The 22,161-nt window shown below is 47.6% G+C and overlaps 1 protein-coding gene across 12 annotated transcripts in view; it reads right to left on the bottom strand.

Moving 5' to 3' along the window:
• The window catches only part of FGFR3 (fibroblast growth factor receptor 3), a 95,703-nt gene extending 74,013 nt beyond the window's left edge, over positions 1-21,690 (bottom strand). For 6 of the 12 annotated variants that reach the window (XM_036762863.1, XM_036762862.1, XM_036762861.1 and 3 more), the window contains exons 1-2: positions 21,573-21,661; positions 20,268-20,694 (exon numbers count right to left, since the gene is read on the bottom strand). In XM_036762863.1, the coding sequence (XP_036618758.1) occupies positions 20,268-20,457 (190 nt within the window). In that variant the 5' untranslated portion in view covers positions 20,458-20,694; positions 21,573-21,661. Of the gene's footprint in view, positions 1-20,267; positions 20,695-21,572 lie in introns of all 12 variants that reach the window. The other 6 variants (XM_036762866.1, XM_036762864.1, XM_036762859.1 and 3 more) reach the window with 2 other exon arrangements.
• Positions 21,691-22,161: the final 471 nt, after the last annotated feature.

Here is a 22,161-nt window from a genome sequence, read left to right on the forward strand (position 1 = left end):
CCTCTACCCCCCACCCCATCCCAGCCTGTGGCGCCCCCCACCCACCCACCTGGGCAACCCTGGCTGAGTCACTTTACTTCCTTCCCTATGCCTCCCCTCTATTCTGTCTTTGCTCTACCACTTAACTCAAAGAACAACCTCAAACAACTGACTAACTTCTCTGGGCCTCAGTTTCTTTCTTTATAAAATGCAGGGATTGCTTGGATTGGAGAGCTTCCAGCTCTTAATATTCTGTAACCCTGGACAAGTTTGCGGGCCTTCCATGCCTCAGTTTCCTCTTCTGTAAAATGGGAACCATAACCCTCGCCCTTCGCACAGAGGTAGTCTACGAATGAAGAGACATGACAGATGTCAGTTCTTACTATGGTTGTTGTTATTCACTTTTCCACGTCTCTAGTTTCCTCTCCAGTGAGATTGCTGGTAAATTGGACTGGCCGGTCTTAAGCGTCTCTTGCAGCTCCAGTGCTCTGTGGTTTGTGATTTGCCCCCAAGACCATAGGCCACACACTAGTGAAGTCTTAGAACCCAACAGGATCCCAGGACTCTTGATCATTCTGCTTTGTGGTTAGCTTTGTACTTTTAAAAAAAGCAGGCTTGCCGTGTCAGGGCATCCGTCAAATGCTTTTAAAAATGCTACATCTGAGGAATAAGGGATCAAACAAAACAACGGCTCTGAATCAGAAGGCTTCTCTCTGCCCTCCTTTTTCTCTTTAGCCACTGGGCCTTCATTTCTTCCTTTGTAAAGGGGAAGAGTTTATATTAGATTGCCTCCAAGGTTCCTTTTTAGAATCCTTCGAGGTAGGTTTGCTGAAGTGGCCAGCTTTGATTCCTCCTATACCTTGTTATTCCCCCATTTCAGAGGAGGAGAAACTGAGGCACAAAGGTTGAGACTTTAGAGAACCACAGAATGCCAGAGCAGTCCGTTTAACCCCTTCATCTCACCAAGAAGGAAGCTGAAGGAGGCCCAGAGAGGGTCACTCGCCCAAGTCAGCCAAGGGCAAGGTTAGGCCCCAAGTTCTCGGGTTCCCAATGGAGGGCCCTTTCCAGCTTGCCGAGTCATGGCCAACCGAGGACCCAGCTAGGTCCCTGCCCTGCCCTGCCCTCTCTGGCCCTCCCCTTTGGCACCTCAGGCTCTAGGTGCTAAGCTCTAGGAATTCATCCGAAGCCGGAAAAAGTCAGCAGCTTCCCACATCCAAGGGAGGATTTTCAATCTGCTGACAGGGCTGTTGGTGCCTGGGACAACCCATTACAGCCTGGCTGCATGAGGCAGGAGAGGTGATTACCAAGCCTAAGGCCAGCTAGGCGGGTGCTGCTCCCCTGCCCTCTCCGACCCAAATGCCCCCATAGAGGGGACTGTTGTCCCCTGCAACCTTCAGCAGTCTGGGATGGGAGTCAGCTTCCCGGCTAAGGAGACCTGCCCCCAAAGAACCTTTTATTCCTACAGGGACCGTCTCCTGGAGAGTTCTACCGATCTTGGTGCTTATCAGTCAGCCAATGGGTATTTATTCATCCCCTACGGCATGCGGCCTACTTATGGGGCAGAGAAAATCAATTGCTATAATTTCTAGAAGGCTTTCAACTTTGTGACATAGGCAGCATTATTGGTATCTCTATTTTACAGATGAAGAAACTGAGACTTGGTGTGCTTTGACTTGACCAGGGCATACAGGTGGAAGTGGCAAAGCAGGAATTTTAGCTCGGGTCCTGTGACTGTATTTTAGCCCTGTTTGGAATCACCAGCCAGCCTCTCCGTTCTAATGATGAATTCTAAGAGGACCATGATGCCTCATTTTACATGATGGAACTGAGGCCGGGGAAGGGGATGGTACTTGTTAGTGTCAGAAATGGTGAACAGAATCCATTATCTCTTGGCAAAGTTGGATACGTGTGAGTATGTGCCTATGGGACAAAAGAGAAAACATATCTAACAAAGGTACCCCCGCACCCCACAATCTCTGCATGAGGAGACACCAAGCCATCAGTAGATGGCAGGCTCCCCTTCAGAACCTAAACTCCAGGCTGATTAGAAGGACCCTGGGACGGGGTTAGAGAATATTTCACCGCTCTTTGGTGCATCAGAAAACAGAGGACCTGGTTTCAACTCTTGGGCTCTGCCACTTACTATCTAGGAGAGTTTTGAGCTTCTTTTTCCCTCTCTGTAAAATAAAGGGACTCTCTCTGAGGTCCCCTTCCAGCTTGGAATTCTACAATCCACAAGAAGACCGGCTGCTGGCAAGAAGAGGAGAGAAAACCCGTTTGTCTTGGAAACTGTCAGAAAATGCAAAACAGGGGTCAGGGACCTCTTCTTCCTCAATGGGGTTGAGCGTTCTTTAAAGATTTTGAGGGTTTCCGAGTCAAGGGAGAAAGCTTTGGGGTTTTTAGCTATGGATGTCCTGGGCACATCTGCCGGCTCTAGACTCACTCAAAATCTTTATTTACCTGTATGACCTTGGGCAAGTCACTACTCTCCGCACCCACCTTGGGCTTCAGTTTCCCTAGCTGTAAAATGAGATGTTTGGACTGGATGGTCTCTTCAGATCCAGGAGGGGCCACTTTGAGGTCCATGCCCAGACTCCAACAAATCAGGTGGCAGGGTCTTACCTAACCTCTGTATCCTCCCACATCCCCACCCCTGCCAAGTTTACCCAGCTCAGCACACAGAAAGTGTTTCTAAGATGTTCCCTGGTTTCAATTGAAAAGCCAGGGTGGTTACCAAAGGCGCCCATTCCCAAACCTGTGACCTCCTCACTGCCTTCCCCTCCCTAGGTTTGAAACCCACGTTTCACACTCACCAGCTGGGAGATCATGGGCAAGTTAACCCCCTCCCCCAAGTCCTCAATGTCCACCTCTAAGAAAGGGGGGTGACAAATACAGTACTTGCCTCACAGAGTTGCTGCAAGCCAAAGATCTTGCCAACCTTAAATTCACATATATACAGTACTGATTTTGATTTTGAGTCTAGAAATTCCCTACTCCCCAAGCCACAAAAAGCATCTCTCTGTCCTCTCTATGGACATGAATGCACTTTCTCTCCAGCCCTGGACTCTAGATGGCATCATCACAGATGGCTTCAGCCTAATTCCAGCTGTCAACAGAGAGGGGAACAGCTGGTTTCTATAGCTACACTTAATAAACTGTTGGGGGAGGGAGAAAAAGGGGGAAAGGGAAACCTGGTGACTTTCTCCTCCTGGACCTTTCTCCCTTGTCCAGAAAGAGCTTCTGTTCTCTACCAAGGCTGTGTGTGGGGCCAGAGCCAGGTGTGGGGAGGAGGGGATCACAGGATTATAAGATCACGGAATGTCAGAGCTGGAAGAGACCTTAGAAGACAGAACACAGAATGCCAGACTGAAAGGGACCTCAGAACATAGAATACAGAATATCACAGGTGGAAGGGACCTGAGAACATAGAACACAGAGTCAGAATATCAAAGCTGGCAGGGACCAGAGAGGCCATTTAGACCAAAGCCTTTATTTAACAGAAATGGAAAGTGGGACCCAGAAAAAGGAGGAGCCTGGCCTGAGGTGAGCCTGAGGCAGAGATGGGGTCCTTATTCCAAACTGAGCCACTCTTTCCCAGCATGCATTTCTCCCCACCCTTTGTCTTCTTAATAAGATGTGTTGCTGATCCCGGCGAACATAGTGATCTGTTCTGGGTCCAGTTCTGGGCAGGCATCGGAGGTGACACAATTCCCAAGAACAAAAATGGGGCTTGTTTTTTCAAATTGACTAAATCACAGGGGCCAGGTCAGGCGTCCAAGCCCCAGTGAGCCTGACCTGAGAGGATGAGCTTTGGCTGCATTGGTGGATTTCCCGGGGGCCCCACCTCCTCCAGGCAGCCCCCCTGGGGCGGATTAGCTCCACTTTCTCTGAGGCTTTGTGTGAGTTTCCAGCTGTGACCGAGCCTCCAGGGGCCCCCAGTCACTGATATGATGGAACTGCCTTCCAGAGGACTTCCAGCCCTTTCCCCATGCCCAGCCCCAACGGGGTTGGAGCAGGAGATTAAGAGAACCCACACCTACAATTAAAGCTGGCCCCACTCAAAACAAACCCTTTGTTGTGGTCTTTTCCTAATGAAGGCTCAGAAGAGAGAGGGTTCTGCCTCATTGAGCAGTGAGGGGTGGAAGAAAGGGCCTTGGAACCTAGGATCACAGGCTTACAGCAGGAAGGGGTCTCTGAGGTCACTTAGTCCAACCCTCTCATTTTACAGGAGGCAACTCAGGCCCTCACCCACCAGCCAGGAGGGAGTGGAGTTAGGTTTGGGGGCCCAGCGCCTCTGGACTCCAAAGATAGGCATCTCTGCACTGTCACCTTCTGATAGGCCTGGGCTTCAAATTGGGCCCTGCTGTTTGAGGATAATAATGGCTTATTAGCCTCAGTCCCTGGAAGTGGGAGTGGTGGTAAGGCTGACCCCCAGAAAAACCCCTCGGAAGCTTTAAAGTGGTGCGGAAGTGTGAGCAGTGACTACTGCTGGCTAGCTGTGTGACCTTAGTTAAGTCACTTCCCTCTCAGCCTCAGCAGCATCTTCCAACATTATATGAAGTGGGAATGTTGATGCTTCTCCTACGGCCTGCTCCGGGCTCTCATGAGAAGACAGTATGAGTTAGATCCTGATAAGGCCCTTATATGGGAGCTGTAATAATTAGCTGTAATAATACAGCAGCCACTTCCCTGCTGTTCTCTGCTGGTTGACAAAGCCCTCATTCTCATGACAGCACTGTCTCGTGGGATCACACAATCTTAATAATAATAATATTAAATGGTATTAGCTATTATTTATAGAGTGTTTTTAGGTCTGCAAAGCACCTTATGAATAGGATTTTGTGTGATCCTCGCAACCACCCTGGGAGGGAGAGAGATGCTATGATTCCCTTCATTTTACAAATAAGGAAACTGAGACAGCCTCTATCATGGTCATTCAGCTAAGTAAGTATCTAAGACTGGATTCGAACTCAAGTCTAGCGCCCCTATTCATTATACTGTCTCTATCCAAGGTTAGAGCTGGAAGAGGCCTTCCAGACCATCTTAGTCCAGGAGTTCTTAAGCCTTTTTTTGTGCCACAGACCCCAAAGGATCCCTTTTCAGAATGTTTCCAAGTGAATAAAATAAAATACATAGAGAAATCATATGGAAATTAATCCATCTATCTATTTTTAAAAGAACCCCTAATCTATTCCCTCATTTCACAAAAGAGGAAACTGAGCCTCAGAAAAGTACAGTATCTTCCCCAGGGTCCCCCAGCTCCTGGAGAGATTCTCTCATGCTTTGCTGCCTTCCTCATCCTTCTCTCCAAAGCCCAGGCACAGCCCAGGCAGCACACCCACCCACCATTCCTCTAGTACCACAGCTAAAACGCAGAGGAGCAGGCAAGTACAGCCTAACTCATCCACAGGCAAAGACTCTCCGTGGGCTCCCAGGATCCGCTCCTGCCCCGAGGCTAGGATCCGGCTCTCCACAGACTAGCTCTGCCTAGCACTCTATTGCTAGCCCCAGAACAAAAAGTCTTATTGGAAGAAACCTGAGAGACCTTTTAAACCCAACCCTCTTGGGGAAACCAGAGGCCAGAGAAAAGAAGAGATCTGTTCAAAGTCGGCCAGCAAGTGAGCATCAGAGGTGAGAGGAAGACTTGGGTGTCCTCACTGGGCTTCTTCTCCTCTGCTGTCCTGCCCCTAGCAACGATGGTCAACAGACAGCCTCCAATTTGGTCTGGATTTTTCTTTAAACCAGAGGCTTAATTATATACAGGGACTAGCACCTCTACTTGGGTACGTCTGCACTCCTTGGGGCAACGGCCAGGAGAAGAAAGAACATCTGCTAGGAAAGGGCTCCTTGGAATGGAAGCTTCTCGGCCATGGGTATTACTTCATCCACCATATATGTATTTCCAGAGCCTTGCACCGTGCCTGGCACATCCCTAGGAGCCACCTAATAATAAACTCTTGTTTCTAGTGCCAGCCCTCCTGCAGATTCACCGTGTCCGAGCACAAGCTGCTTAACCTATAAAATAAGAAGGGTAGGACCGGGTGACCTGGGAGGGGGGTCCCTCTTGTCTTTGTTGGTCTGTGAGTCTAAGTCTTTGCTTGTATTTCTTATCACAGGAGCCGGAAGGGACATTGGAAGCCACGGAGTCCAAGCCCTTCATGGTACAGATAATGAAAATGAAGCTAGGGAAAGTTAAGTGGACTGCCCAGGGTCAGTGAGTCAACAGTTAGTCGGTCAACAGGCATTTAGTAGCCCAGGCACCGGGGATCGATGGGGAGACAGAAAAAGGCAAAAACCAGCCCCTGCTCTCAGGAAGCTCACAACTCAATGGGGGAGACAACGTACAAACAGCTATGCACAAACAAGATGGCGGCAGGAGAAATGGGAAGTAATCAATTAAAGGGCATTGGGAAAGGCTTCTTGCAGCAAAGTGGGATTTTAGCTGAAGGCCGGAGAAACCAGAAGACAGAGTTGGAGAGAGAAAGAGTACCCGTGTAGGGGAGCAAGCCAGTAAAAATGCTCAGTTGGCGGGGGAGGCAGCTGGATAAAGCACTGTCCCTGGAGTCAGGTGGACTGAGTTAAAATCCAGCCTCGAACACATACCAGCTGTGTGACCCTGAGCGAGTCACTTAACCTCGATTGCCTCAAAAAAAATGCTCAGGGTAGGGAGAGACTTGTTTGAGGAACAGCAAGGAGGCCACTGTCACTGGATCAAAGTGACAGGGAGGACAGGAGATAAGGAAAGGAGGGGAATGGATTATGAATAATAATGATACCAGTAAGGATAATGGTAACTGGCATTTATATGGTGCTTTAAGGATGGCAAAACACTTTAAAATATTATCTTACTGTATCTTCATAACCCTGGGAGGTCAGCACTATGATCAAACCTGTTTTACATTTAAGGAAACTGAGGCAAAGATTAAGTGACTTGTCCAAGGTCATTCAGCTAGTAAGTATCAAAGGTCAAATTTGAACTCAGATCTTCCTGACTTCTAGCCACCTAGTTTCATCATCTCTCGGATCCTTCTCTGGATCAGTCAGACAATAAACATTTATTAAGCATCCACTATGTGTCAGGCACTGTTGGAGGAATACAAACGCAAATAAAAAAGCCAGTTGTTGCCCTCAAGGAGCTTACTATCTAATGAGGGAAGAAGACAGAGAGAAGAAAGCTGAAAAGTGGGGTGGAGAGGGAAGAAGGGGCCCGCTGGAGAAGTCACGAGGACAAAGCTCTAGGCAAACCTTAAAAGAGTCTATTGATAAGATTATTATCATGTATTGCCCCAGAGGACTGGACACAGAGGAGCTGCCCCCCAATACTGGTGACCGTAGGACTTCTCATGGGATGTGAAGCTCTTCGGGTTGGGGTGGAGGGGGCGGGGGTCCTCATTAGGGTGGCCATAGGATTATCAATAGATCAGACCGGGATAAGATTCTCCCAAGTCAAGGTCAGTGGCGGGCCAGCCCAAAGAGGGTGGGGGGCGGGGTGGGAACTCTCCTATAGATTCGAAGGCAATATACCTTCTTTTTGACTCTGAGGCTGAGTTTAAAGCCTTTTACGGGCAAAGTAACAAGGCAGGGCTCACAGAATCAAAGGCACCCCTTCACTTTACAGAAAAGGAAAATGGACGAGAGGGAAAAGAAGTGAGTTGAGTTCCCCAAAGTCACGCATCCAGGGAACAGCAGAGATAGGATAGTAAACGACGTCCTTGACTTCCAATCTAGAACGGTTCCGACCCACTCTAATGGTTCCCCCAGCCCCTGCTCCTTCGTGCCCCAAACTTCCCAGTATGGAAAGGGGTCTCCGCTCTGGAGGAAGGAACTATTTTTGAACCTCTCTCTCTGTCGAGCACGGAGCTGGGAGGGCTGGCTCCAGTCTCTGATAAGCATATAAACAGGGAGATCACATGTGGTATTTTATTTATGTTACAGAACACAAGCCAGTTCCAAGCCTGAATCTGAAACCCAAATAAAAACACCGCTCAGACCCCCTGTACGACCCCACCCCCACCATCCTTGTGGTGAATTTGGGAGGCCCTAAGGAGAAAAAAAATGTTTTAACAAATTCCAGCTTCACACTTAGACTGTAACAGTGGGCACAGAGAGGGCTCTGTCACCAACGCCCTGGGTGATCTTTGGCAAGGTTTTAGCCCCTCTCTGGGCCCTCAGTTTCCCTATTTGTAAAATGAGAGGGCTTGACCAGAGAGTCTCTAAAATCACTTCTAGCTCTAACATTCTGCGCTTATTTAGAACTGGAAGGAATCAACTGCCAGGCATATCTCTCAAGGAAGTCTCAGATAAAAAGAAAGGTCCCATTTGTGCTAGGTGGCAAAGTGAATCGAGCACTCATCTTGGAGTCAGGAAGACTCAACTTCCCGAGTTAAAATCTGGCCTCATACACTTACTACCTGTGTGACCCTGGGCAAGTCACTTTACCCGGTTTGCCTCAGTTTCCTCATCTGTAAAATGAGCTGGAGAAGGAAATGGCAAACCACTTCAGTCTCTTTGCCAAGAAAATCCCAGACGGGGCCACATGAGACTCGGACACAACTAAAATGCTTGGTCAAAACAAAGGCAGAGAATTGGAAATAAAATAGGCGCCCAGCGATTGGGAGGGTTGAACACATCCTGTTGGGATAACATGATGCTGTGAGAAGCCAACCACTCAAATGGGGAATTCAGAGAAGCCTGTGAAGAAGGCTCATAGGACCTGATGCAGAGAGGGGAAGAAATGGAACCAGGAAAATAATATTGCACAGCAACCACATCCGAGTGATTGAAAAGAGAAGGAACCTAAGACACATGATATGTGTGTGTAACATATGTATATATATATATATATATATGTATCATGTATGTAATAGATGTGCATATATAATATATACGAATATACATACACACGTGTATATGTGCAATGGAGGTGTATATTATATGGTGCACATGGATACATGTGTGTATAACATATATGTATTATATATGATACATGTGTGCAATAGATATGCATGTATGTGAATTTACACACACGTGTATATGTGTAATGCATGTGTATATTGTATGTGGGTACATAGATACATGTGTGTATAATATATCTGTATTATATGTGTGTAATATATGTGTGTATATAATATATGTGAATATACATGTGTGTATATGTGTGCAATATATACGTATATTATATGTGTGTATATATAGATATATATGTGTGTAATATATGTATATATATGTATCATGTATGTAATAGATGTGCATATATAATATATACGAATATACATACACACAAGTGTATATGTGCAATGTAGGTGTATATTATATTGTGTACATGGATACATGTGTATAACATATTTGTATTATATATGTGATACATGTGTGCAATAGATATGCATATATGTGAATTTACATACACACGTGTATATGTGTAATGCATGTGTATATTGTATGTGGGTACATAGATACATGTGTGTATAATATATCTGTATTATATGTGTGTAATATATGTGTGTATATAATATATGCGAATATACATGTGTGTATATGTGTGCAATATATACGTATATTATATGTGTGTATATATAGATATATATGTGTGTAATATATGTATATTATATGTGTGCATATAAAATATGTGCATGCATAAATATGTGTAATATATATGTATTATGTGTGTAATACATGTACATAATATATGTGAATATGCATTTATGTGTATGTTATACATGTGTGTACATAGATACATGTGTGTAATATGTGTGCTATCTAAAATATATGTATATGTGTATTATGTGTAACATAGGTATATAATAGACGCGAATATACATGTGTGTATATTACATGTGGGTACATAGATACATGTGTGTAATGTGTGTGTATGTATGTATATATAAAATTGTCAAGACCCAGCCAGGCCCCTGAAGGCAACTAAGAAAATGAACCCCCCTTCCTTCGTCACAGAAGTGGAATATGTGAAATAATAATAAAAATAAAAGCTAGCATTTCTATGGCACTTTAAGGTTTCAAGGCACTTTCCAAATACAATATAAGTTGATCATCATAACAACCCTAGGAGGTAGCTGCTTGTCATTATCTCCACTTTACAGATGAGGAAACCGAGGCAGACCAAGGTACGGTGACTCTGCCCAGGGTGACATACCTAGTTAAATGTCTGAGGCTGGATTCAAATTCAGGCCTTCTTGACTCCATGCCCATCACTCCACCCCTGGGACATCTAGGCTGGCCTATGTTGTTAGACAAAGTTGATGGATTGGTTGGTTTGCCTAAACTGCTTTTTATCCCTCCGTTTTGTTATAAGGGAAAGTTAGCAGGGAGGTGGAATACTGGTGGTGGGGAATGACTGTGATGTATTTTCCTTAAAAGGCACCCATTTCTTAAAAATGGAGGGCATCTTCTTGCTCATCTCAAGGGGGCAGCTTGGTCTGAACAAAAGAACATGACAACCTGACTCAGGTCTGATGCTGAAGAGGTCTGGGCAGATGATCCCCATTCTGAGTTTCCGGTTCTTAATCTATGAAATGGCCATGATAAATATCTGCATTGACCCACCTCAAAAAGGGGAGCTGGGAGGAAAGGACTTTGGAAAACATCAAGCAATACACACATGGTGGTTGTTCTTACTTTTGCCTGTTACAGTAGGTGATCGATAATTCCTCAATTAGTCAGTGCATTCCTGATAATTTTACAAACCTGGAAACACTGGGCCCAGAGACGTGAAGAGATTTGCTCATACACAGCAAGGTGAAGGAGAAAGTTTTTCCTGCCCCGTACCTCTCTTCCTAAATTATCTGAAGGTTTGGGACTTGAGTTACTGTGTAATCTTGATGCAATGTTAAATCTATTCTCCCCTCACCCCTTTTCTCCTCCTGGGCTCTTCAAAGCCAGAAGAGGCCTTGAACAAGCTAAAATTACAGGACAGCTTAACATAACACTGTGTTCTGTTCTCATTTGGACTCGACTCAGTTCTGCTGGGATCTACTTGGGGGGGCAGGGAAGAGCGGGGTGAAATACCCTCCTGTTTATTTTTGATATTAAGATCACTTCCTGGTTGTTTAAGAAGAAGGGCTCGGATATGGAAGGTGAGGGTCTGTCACACTCCCTCTGCACCCACACCCTCACACCCCACCCCTATAAGCCAGTAACTACTGTTGCGGGAAGCCCAAACCTAAGCTTGCCAACTCTAATTACGTGGTAGGAGCTGGGAGCGTCTGACGAAAGCTTAAAATGGGGTGCAGTTAAGTTAGTTATAACTCAATTAGACAGGGCCGTAAGCCACGGCTTTACAAGCGTAGCAGATGGAAAGAGAAATCATCCAAAGAGAGCCCGAGCCAGGTCTGAGCCCCGAGCACTCAAAGTCCACTCCGGGAAGGCCAGTGAGGAAATTGATAAAAGTGCTCTCCCCTTGTATGGCCCAGCTCAAAGTACACTCTATCAGCCTAAGCTGCTGCCCGGGGATGCCTGCCTGCTTCTTCCTGGTTCGGTGGAAACGGGTGACCCCACAGGCCCGGCGGAAGGCCCACTGTGAGGGGCTGCATGGGCTAGAATGAAATTGTGGGATCACAGGATTTAGGGTTAATAACTAGCAAATACCTAATGCTTTCAGGTTTCATGTTAGTTCATCTGATTGCCACAACATCCCTCTGAAGGAGGCGACATTATCGTCCCCATTTACAGAGGCTTGGAGAGGTTGACTTGCCCCAGGGAAATCATACAGCAAATAAGCGTCTGAGGCAAGATTCAAACCCGGCTTTTCCTGACTCTAAGTCCACTTTGCCATCCAGATGGAAAGGACATTTGTGGGTGGCGTAGCTGAGGTTCAGAACAGGGATGCATTTTGCCTGTCCAAAGTTACATAGGTACAGCAAATGGAAAAAGCAAGGGTTCAAATGCTGAATTTCTGATTCTAAATCCCCACTCTCTTTCTCCAAGCAGGTTCAAATGTGATAATGGATATAAATGAAAGTGTGCATGTAGCAGGATTTTAGTCTTGACTGTAAAGGGTGGGTCACCCTGAGGCCTGTCACTGAACTCATGGGCATACTCCTTATCACACCCAGTTCTAAGGTAATCCAGGGCTACGTTTGGATATTTCTTTATTAATTATTAAAATCACAACCATTCTCATTAATTAATCAATTAGTTCTAAGCTCTCATTCCAGTTAATTAAATATGATGTAATTAACTCGAGAAACCTCTTCTGTAAACAGATGCTCTTTTCTAACCCCTAATCTCCCAAAATTAAATCATCGTTTTTGCTATTATTAATTTTCCCTATAGACAACAGGAGCACTAGCATTATATTTTTCCAAATAAAGGAATCTATAACCCATCCTTGCAAGATTGGAGAATGAACTAAAAAGAACAGTGATGGAGGGTTGAGGAAAGGCAGAGAGGAATGGGACAGAACAGCTTGGAAGGAACCTTTTAAGAACATGCCATCTAAACACCACCAGCTCTCCTATTTTACAGATGAGGAAACGGAGGCACAGTGCATTTTCTACAAGGCACACTGGTACTAAGTGGCAGACCTAAGATTTAAACCCTGGTATTCCGGCTCCACATTCCCTGCCTGGGACTTGCCACATGTAGTTTGCCTTTTCAGCTAATAGTTAAGTGTTGAGTATTTATTGAGGGTCTGTCCTTCAAACCCTTACCAGCATCCAGCATCATTTTAGTCTAAAATAGGCCATGCTTTACTCCCCTTCCCCCTCTAGCTTTTATAAAATCCGAGGACAGCTTATAATTGTAGTTACTTTTTAGCATTTACATATACATACATATATATGTATGTGTATATATATATATTTCATTTTAAAAATTAATTTATTCCACTTAAGGAATACAGGCTTTATTTGGTGGCAGATTACACTCGACCCAATGCAGGAATTCATTTTTGATAGGTAAGGGAAACTTATTTTGGAGGGGAAAAAACAAAAACCTCAAAAAAATTTCATTGATAAAATCAATTTAGTAAAACTTTTAAAAACATTTATCAACTCAGCAGCCTTGGTTCTAGTGGAAATAGACATGAAGACAAGTTAGGAAATTGACATTAACTCTTCAGCATCAGCTACAATTAGTGCCAAGTCTGACACAAGACAAATCCTAATATCTTTCTATCACCCTGAACGGCATGCTGAGAGATTTTTGGGTAAGGTGTGAAAATGTCCAACATCCCTGAACATATATATATATTCCAATGTATCCTTGGTTCAGAATTCAACAATTGTTTATTAAACTATTAAGCACCAATTATATGTTTGAGTATTATGCATGTGTATTATATACGTATAAGCACTTATTATATACATACATACATACATACATACATATATATATATATATGTATATATATATTCCCATACTTGGAGTTGAGTACAAAAAAGAGGAAAAATTATACAATTTCTGTCCTTAAAGAGATTACAGTCTAATGAATGTGCGGAGATCATGATGTACATAAAGGAATGTCTGCACCCCTCTCCACTCTTGCCTAGCAGAATCTTGGTAAATGTTTGTTGAATGAATGCATGCATTCATGAACAGGTAGAATGAAGAGAAAGGTGAATGGGATAGGAGTAAGACACGGATCCAGACAAAATGCTTCAAGAAAATCTGAGGAGGGGGGAGAAGACCAAGTAGTGGTTATCAATGACTGATCAGGCCATTTTCATGAAAATTAGCAGCTGGTGTCTGGGAGAAATATTAGCTGCTGGTTATAAAAGCAGGAATTGGGACTTGTTCAACCAAGACCAAAGAGGCCTTTTCATGATGTCAAGTTCATTAATAAACTCCAATCTCACCCTTGGAAAAGATGAGCCAATTACAACGAGGTTAGGAAGGACTGTGGCATGCCCCACCAGACAGCAATGCTCAGGGTAATTTATGTCCCTGTGGAAAGAGCCAGACTCAAATATTTATAAATTTTTATTAGCCTCTTTTCTCTCCTAGCTATTAGGACCCATCTTATTATAGGAACAGTATTACTAATCTATCAACTCAATCCCCAGATTTAGCTCTAATTGGAGAAAGACTAACACACATACACCACACACACACACACACACACACACACACACACACACACACACCCTAATGTTTCAAGGATCAGAATGATCCTCACCCAGAGCGGGCATGGAGGGTTTCCATGACCCAGGTCACACCTTTCCCTGCCTTAGTAAACCATTTATAAAATTGCAATGCCACATCTCTACCCACCCCGCCCCCCGCCCCCCACCCAGACAAAAAAAGGCTGGTAACTCCTTTCTGGTGTTGAGCCTATCTTTGATGGTGATTAGCTAAACTGGTCCTCAAGAAATAGCCAGGCAGAGCAGCTCCTCAACCCGTACTTGGTCTGGTGGGCCCTGCAGGAGCATATAGCTGGCATGACCTACCAGAACCAGGGTCACAACCGAGGCACCCCTTCATGCCTCTATAAGGTACAGACAGCAGTGGAGGATATGTATATACATATAGGCACATGGACTTTTATAGTGAGAAAGGCCCTTAGTGATACTCTCCATCCCTATCACTTTACAGGTGGGGAAACTGAGGCCCAGAGAGGCTCCATCCAGGTCAGTATCACTATTCTGCACTGCCCCTCCCCACCTTTTTTTTGCATTGCATCTATACCCATACATACTATACACGTACGGAAAGAAACCAAGAAATGTAGTTTATTCTTCATTTGTAGGCTTGGGGTGGGGGAGGACAAGGAGGAAGGGGGGCAGAACCCAACGCCAAGGCCGATGAAGATCTATGAAGCCCTGCGAGGTTATGTGATCCCTATTCAATTATCCTGCTACAGATTCCGTTATCTTCAGATGGTCTGGGGCGAAGAAAAAGAAACGGGAACAAATTTGTCTTCGGACATCTGATACCAAGAACAAAACTGGCTCAGCCCTGGAATTATACAGCAATTGTCTTGTTCCCTTCTCCCCCTGCCCCCCCCCTAAACTCACAGGAGCCAAGGATCAGTCAAATATTAATGGTAACTCAAAACGAGACCCACACGTGCCTTTGCTCAGGGATGGGGAGTGGGTGGGGGGGAGACAACAGCCCCAGAGTCTCTTAGAAGGGGTGTTTTTGGCTTAGCCAAGGAGCCTGTAATCCATCTTTGCAAACTTATTTCCTCTTAGCCCTGAAAATAGACACATGCTCATTCCCCCTCCCCCTCAGATGCCCAGCTGAACCTTTGGGGAGGGGGCAGGAAGAGAGAAGGTAGGATTGAAATCCTGATGAGAAAGCGGTGGGGGGGCAGAGGAGGTGGGGAAAGACTTTTACATATCCCATATTGCCAATAAAGTGGCTTAAAAACAGTTCCAAACCCCTCTGGCCAAAAGAATGTATATATAAAGTCAGATCCTCATGTGCTGATTTCCTCCCCTCTACTCAGCTCACTTGACATTCACCAATAGCAGGGAGTAATATCTTTATCTGAATACTAATGCAAATTGGAGGGAGGGAGTCGTCTTTTCCGATATTGATGTCTATTCTGTAGGAGCTGAATGGAGTGACCGTATGCTCAGGCCATTAAAAGAGTTCACTGACCTCCCTTAATGTGCCCTGTCATGGCTGCTGGCTAACATACACATTCAATTCTGCCTTGCCTACTTTCATTCATAAAAAAGGAAAAAAAATAAAGAGAAAAAATATATAATGACATTGGTTCCCCCTGGCTGCAGCAGTCCCAGAGAAAGGGAGCAAGGGGACCGTGGGCTCAGATGAGGGCTTTCAGTGTTTTCCGTTTGCAGTCCCATTCAGAAGCAACCTAACCATCTGCCTGCCTCCTTCCTACCAACAGCCCCACACCTCCCTGCGGAGATGTTAGGCCCCCAGCCCTCCACCTTCACTAATAGCGAGCATTCATAGGAGCAAACATGCACATACCTCCAAAAGAGCCCCCTTCAATGCCCGTTTTATGTTAGCTGAGCACAGGCATAAAGCATTGGTTGTTACAGCCGCCGGGCCCGTGTGGAGAATTAGATCACTAGGGAAAAATCCTTCCAGGCCTCTTTATGGAAAAATAAGGCCTTCCACTGTAATGGGAAACGCCGGTGTACAACCACCTTCAGTAATGAGCCCGGGTCCCATGGCCCAGTGGATTCAGAGAAAGAATTGGCTGCTGTTTTTCTTCCAAGTCATTCAATTTAAAGATTGGGAAGGAGGATGTGTGTGTGTCTGTGTGGACGTGTTTATACTCTCTTTTTGTCCCCTCTTTTTTCCTGGGAAGTTTCCTCACATATTTGGCCTCGTGGGCTAAGCAAGCCCCTGGGGTAATTCAGGGGATCTAGGGTATCTGGAAGGGACCTTAGGGAGACCACTTAGTCCAATGCCCTCGTTTGACAGAAGAGGAAACCGAGGCTCAGACTGGGGGAGGAACTTGCCCATGGTTTAAGGAGCCAGGCTTCAAATGGGCATTGACTTCGAATCCAGTCCACAGGGAGCAGCTCCAGTCACCTAGGTGACTTTCGGTGGGTTCCCTTCGGCTCTGCTCCTGTTTCCCCCTCTGTCAAAGTGGAGCTTCCAAAGCCTCCCTGACTTCCCACAAACACTTATTCTTTCCTCCCTTTCCTCTCCTAGGTCTAGTTTCATAGAAACGAATGTACCACCTTCCATTTTCTAAGTGGAAACTGAGGCCCAGAGAAGGCAGAGGGACTCACCTAAAGTCATACAGGCGTCTGACTTGTGATTTGAACCCAGGTATTAAAACTCTAAACCAGTGGTGCTTTGTTGTTGTTGCTGCTGCTGCTTCCACTCCTCCAAGTTACCTCCTTCGGTAATTATGAGGGTGGGGAAGGCAAAATAGCTTGCTAGCCATCCATTCCCCACCCCCAAAATCTGGCCTGAAGAGGCTGATTATATTCACTGAAATGTGGTGGTTTTGCAACACTTAGGTATCACAGTAGCAACTAGAGGGGGGTATGGTAAGTTCTGACTAAGGCTGTCCTCTTGGGTGGGTATAGAACACCCCCTCCCCAGCTGCCTACCCAAGAGAATATTCCCTCTCACAGTAGGAATGCTGTCTTCCAGTCCAGGGACAGAGCTCCCTTTCCCCTGGATTCCCAGAAAGGGATCCCAAGCCATCCCGTGTTACACAGGGCATTGGATTTTGGAGTCAAAAGACTCAGGCTCCTATACCAGCTAGCAGCAGGTCTGTGGGAGAGTAACTTCACCCCCCTGGTTCTTCCTACCCCCGGTAAAAAGAGGGGCATTTACCAGCTAGGCCAAGGTACCTTCCAGCTCTACATTCGAAGTGACTTCTCTCCTTTCTACCCCTTCTAAGTGGCAGCTTTTTTTTTTTGCCACGTGGTGATAATTTCCTTAACTGTAAGACCCTGGGGGCCAGCCCTGAAGGAGAGAAAGCAAACTAAGCAAGGAAACCCCACAGCAAGCTCAGAACAGGGTTCCCTCCAGTTCTCCACCTGGCTCTTAAACACCAGAGTCATCTGCATTAATGAATTTCTCTGGGGCTGCTGAAGGCAGCCTTATAAATCAATTCATCTGGCTGCTGCAAGTTGGGAGCTATCGGTTCTATGACCTATGCTAAGACTCTGGTGTCACCCTGATGACAAAACCCAACACCTCCCCTAGCCCAGCCATCCCACCCCACCCCACTCCGGCCCCAGGGTAATTTACAGCTTTAACCTAAAGGGGCATCAACAGGGCAGGGATGTGGTTGGAAATTTCTACTACATCCACAGAGCCACACTAGTGACGTTTGCTATAGATTCATTGTTTTAGATTCAGAAATAAACCTGGGCACCTGGGACTGTCTAAGCCATGTATGGGGTGTCCCAAAAGTCTTAGTGCCATTTTATGCTTTAATAGCTTAAAACAGATACTGCATATAGATAGATACTGGGTGCCCCCAAAAGTGCACTAAGACTTTTGGGACACCCTCTCTTTCTGTGTCTCTCTCCCTCACATATCTGTTTAAAGCTATTAAAGCTTAAGATGACACCCAGACTTTTGGGACACCCAGTATCTACCTAAATCCATATATGTGCATTAGTTTGGGGAGGAGACCCCTGAAGATGGTCCCAGAAAATAGGTAGATGAGTTCCACAGAAGTTTAGGCTTGAAAATAAACCCTATGAAACTCTAGAGTCTACGATGATTTCTAAGAGATGTCTCACCTTCTAAATGACTTTGATTTCCAAAGGAGAGTCCAAGAATCACTGGGAAACAGAGCTCAAAGAGATCTTAAAGACCATCTATCTAGTTCAACCCACTCATTGTCCAGGTGAGGAAACTGAGACCCAGGGAGACTGACCTGACCTGGGGTAGCGGGCAGCAAAAGCTGATACTCAGACCCATATCCTGTGGTTTCTAATCCAGGACCCTCACAGTCTGGAGTGCCCAGTGCCTACTAGATTAAGGAAGTTATTTGAAGTTAAAAGGACGGAGGAGGGAAAATTTGCCTGTTTATGATTCCAAGATGAGCCTTGTCCTTAAGCCAAAAGGGCTGAGAATTCCAAACTGGGGGGGGGGGAAGGGGAGGAGAGAGAAATGTAAGCCCCTTCCTGATGGTCAGCCACTACATCGACTCCTCTGCCTCTCCCTTCTGACAAACATTCCTTCCCCCCACCCCACCCCACCCCCAACCCTCTGTGAACAATAGAAACTTTCTATGTGGAACATGGGAACTCTTAAAACATTAATGGTGGAAACTGAAATAATAAAAGTTATAATGGCAATAGAATCGCTTCTACTGCCAGGACATGGAGCCTCAGACAACCAAACACGATACATACAGGTAAGCAGCTCCCAGGGCAGCAAGGACGGCAAAAACACTGCCTTCAAATGTACTTTTTAAAATGCATCTTTGTTACTAGATGGCTTCTGATATTACTGGTTATATTACCTCTGGGTTGCTAGTTACTTAACCCCTGTAAACACAGTTCCCTCTCCTGGCTTTCTCTGGTCAACATGAAGAAAGTTCAGTGTGAGTGTCTTGAATGAAACTTGTCAACAGAATTCCTCCCTGGGACCTCTTTCAGAAGAAGGTTTTCCAATACACAAATTCTATGCTTCTCTCTCTAGAAGTTCAGTCTAGGCTGGGATGGGTCCCATCACAAGGGGATTTAACAGGGTTACTAGCAGATTAGAAAGGGACCTCAGGGGTCACACAGTCTCCTGTGTCCCAAAGCTGGAAATCCTTTCTATAACACCCCAAAGTGGTCTTTCTGCCTCTGTTTGAAGACCACCAGTGACAGGAAACTCACTACTTATGAAAACAGCAAATTCCTCTTCTGGACAATTCTGATATAGGGAGAATTTTTTTTTCCTTTTTCTTAAATCCAAACCTGCCTCTCCTGCAAACTTTCCCAGTTCTGCCTTTCTGTGATCACCTAGGACAAGTCCCTCCCTAGGCTTTTTACATAGCTGACCATGCCCTTGCTACCAAGTTTAAGCCAGACTCCACATCATTTCAGCCTCATTTTCCTTCTGAAGGCAGCAATTACATTAGAGCCGCCTGGGGCACTAAATCAGCCCGAGCAATCACTCGGACACCCAAGTCATAAAATGAGCCCAGGGTCCATCAGGCCAAACACAAGCGGGAGAGAAATGGAGGGCGAAAGCTAAGGCAGATCCAGACTGTCTGGAGAGTGTGCTTCCATTCGAGAGTTCAAGACCTTGAATTCCCACAGTTTAAGAAACTCGCTCTCTGGGTCTTCTGGCCCTTTTAAATCTTCTCCGGAGCATCTCCCCACCAGGGCCACGCATCGAGGCCACCCCCAGCACAGGCTTGCTGGGGTGGGGGGTTGGCTGTTTGTAAATGTTTACTCACTCCGGCTCTCCCTCTCCTACCAGCCTCCGCCAACAGGCTAGGTTATCAATTAACCTGACAAAGGGAGGCCATGGGGGGGAGGGGGGGACTGGGCTTGGCATTTCAGCGTCGTGTTGTGTTGGACCAGGGGAAGAAGGGAGAGAGAAAGAAAAGGCTTTCGTTCCTTCCAGAGTGGGGGTAGAGGAGAGAAAAGAATGCACGGATGGAAACTCCGTAGCTGTCTCAGGGGCTGCGCCCTGAGCGCATTGCACCTGCAGAATACGACTGTACTGGAGTGTGCAGACCCGAGATTCCGCAAATCTGGGGGTGTGGGTGGGGGGAGGAAGGCAGACAGCAGTTGTTCCTGGGGGAGGAGGGGAGGTTTCACACTGTTCAAATACTCCCAATTTGAACTGGCCTGAGAGAAGGAAGGAGGCTGACATAAACCCAGTCTCGCCACATTCCCCACAATCTCCCTTCTCCCAATCAATCCCGGGTCCTTCCTTACCTGTGGCTCTTCTGGCAGGGCGAGGTTCCAGGTGAGAGATGACCAGCCCCGGACCCGGACCTGCACCGGCACTGTTCACGGCCACAGCCAGGTAGAAGACCAAGATGCAGCCCGCGGTCACCATTCCTCCGAGTAGGCTCCGGGAGGGCCCGGGAAGCCGCCCGCTTGCAGGCCGGCCAGCCTCAGGCATCCTCCGGCAGCATGCTGGGCTTCGCCTCTTCTCGGAGCTCTCGGCTCTTCCGACCTGGGGCTGGGGCTGGGACCGCTCCGCGGCGCCCAGCTTAGCTCCCCAGGAGGAAGGAGACCACGGGGCTCTGCGCTCTGCGGCAGCAGCTAGGGCTTCACGGGCTTCGGCCGGGCTGGGTTGTGCGTGTCCCCCGGGGGCTGGAAGCCGCGGCTGCTCCGGAGCCCTCGGCTCCGCTCCGTTCTGCAGGGGAGGAAAGGTTCGCTAGCTGCAAAATCGCACCCGTTTTCCAAAGAGAGGAGTTTGCAAGGGGCTTGGGGGCTCAGGGCTGGAAGGAGGGAAAAGAGCGTGTGTATTGCGGGGTGGCTTTTTTCAAAACTACTCAGTTACGACTGATTCCTTCACTACCTTCAACTGTCAGTCCAGGTCTCCGCGTCTTCGCTTTTAGCAAAGGGAAGAAAGTTGCAAGCCAGAGCCTCTTAGAAACCGCCACAGGCAACCCCCCTCCAGCTCAGGAATGTCCTTTTCCTTTGGGGAGGGGAAGGAGCGTGCCTCCCGGCTGTGGCCGCGGCCCGGGGAGAAGTGTGGGGGGGGAACACTAGCCTCCCCGGGAGGCACGTTGGCACCGCGCTGCGGGCGCGGAGTCCCGGGCCCTGGGCGCGCTAACGCCCGGCGCCCCACCGGCGCCACCGCTTCCCCAAATCGCCTCTCCCTCTCACTGCTCTCTCTCTCCCTCTCTCAAATCTTTTTTGAAGCATCCCCTTCCCTCCACCGCAGCCTGAGACAGGCAGGCTGCACGCTCGTTACAAGTTGCCGTGTCCCTCCAAATGCAAAATGCAAGAATTCTCTGAAGTCTCAGGATTTCAAGAACCTCTAACACCCTCCCCCTATTCCATGCCACCCCATCCTGGGAAGGAAGCCCAGGAAGGGTATGAGAACAAACCAGTAAAACGCTCCAGCTTAGCACAAGCAGCCCCAAACAGCTCCCCAGACAGAGAAGGAAACTTGGGAAGAAAAGTCCAGGAGCGGGGGGCGGGGGGTGGCAGTCTCGCGGCTCCGTCTCCGTCTCCCCTAACCTCGAGCTTGTCTCTCACCAGCCCGCCCGAGGAGAATACCCTTACCTCGCCGGGCCCAGCTCCGACGGCGGCGGCTCCCCTGCCCTGGATTCCCGGGCGCACAGCTCCTCCTCCTCCTCCTCCTCCACCTTCTCCTCCTCCTCCTCCGGAGCAAGGGACCGAGCGGCGCCAGCTGCCGCCGCCGTCACCGCACACAGTGCGCCCGGGCCAGCTCTCCAGCGCAGCCCCTGCAACAGCGGCGGCGGCTCCAACCACTTAGCAGCGCGCCGGCCGCGCCCGCCCCGCCTCCGCCCCCGGCCCGCCCCCTAACCCCCGCCCCCTCAGCCCGCGCCTCTTCACCCTCCCCTCCTTCCCCCCCTCCTTCCCCCTCTCTCCTGCTCCTCCCTCACGTCTTCCCAGTCTCCCTTCTACGCGCTCGGCTCTAGCCACCGGCGCGCAAAGAGCCCGAGGCGGGAGACAGAGGGAGCAGAGAGAAGGGAGAGATAGAGGGAAAGCGAGGGCTTGCTGGAGGGGGTTATCTAGTTCCGCCTGCCCCCTCCCTTCCCCTCCCCTCCCTTCTCCTCCCCATTCCCAAGGGGGGGGGGAGAACGTGTGGGGAGGCCCGCCCAGAATTGAGGGAGACGCCCAATTCTCT

This window comes from Trichosurus vulpecula, chromosome 6, assembly GCF_011100635.1.
Source record: "Trichosurus vulpecula isolate mTriVul1 chromosome 6, mTriVul1.pri, whole genome shotgun sequence".
Taxonomy (NCBI): domain Eukaryota; kingdom Metazoa; phylum Chordata; class Mammalia; order Diprotodontia; family Phalangeridae; genus Trichosurus; species Trichosurus vulpecula.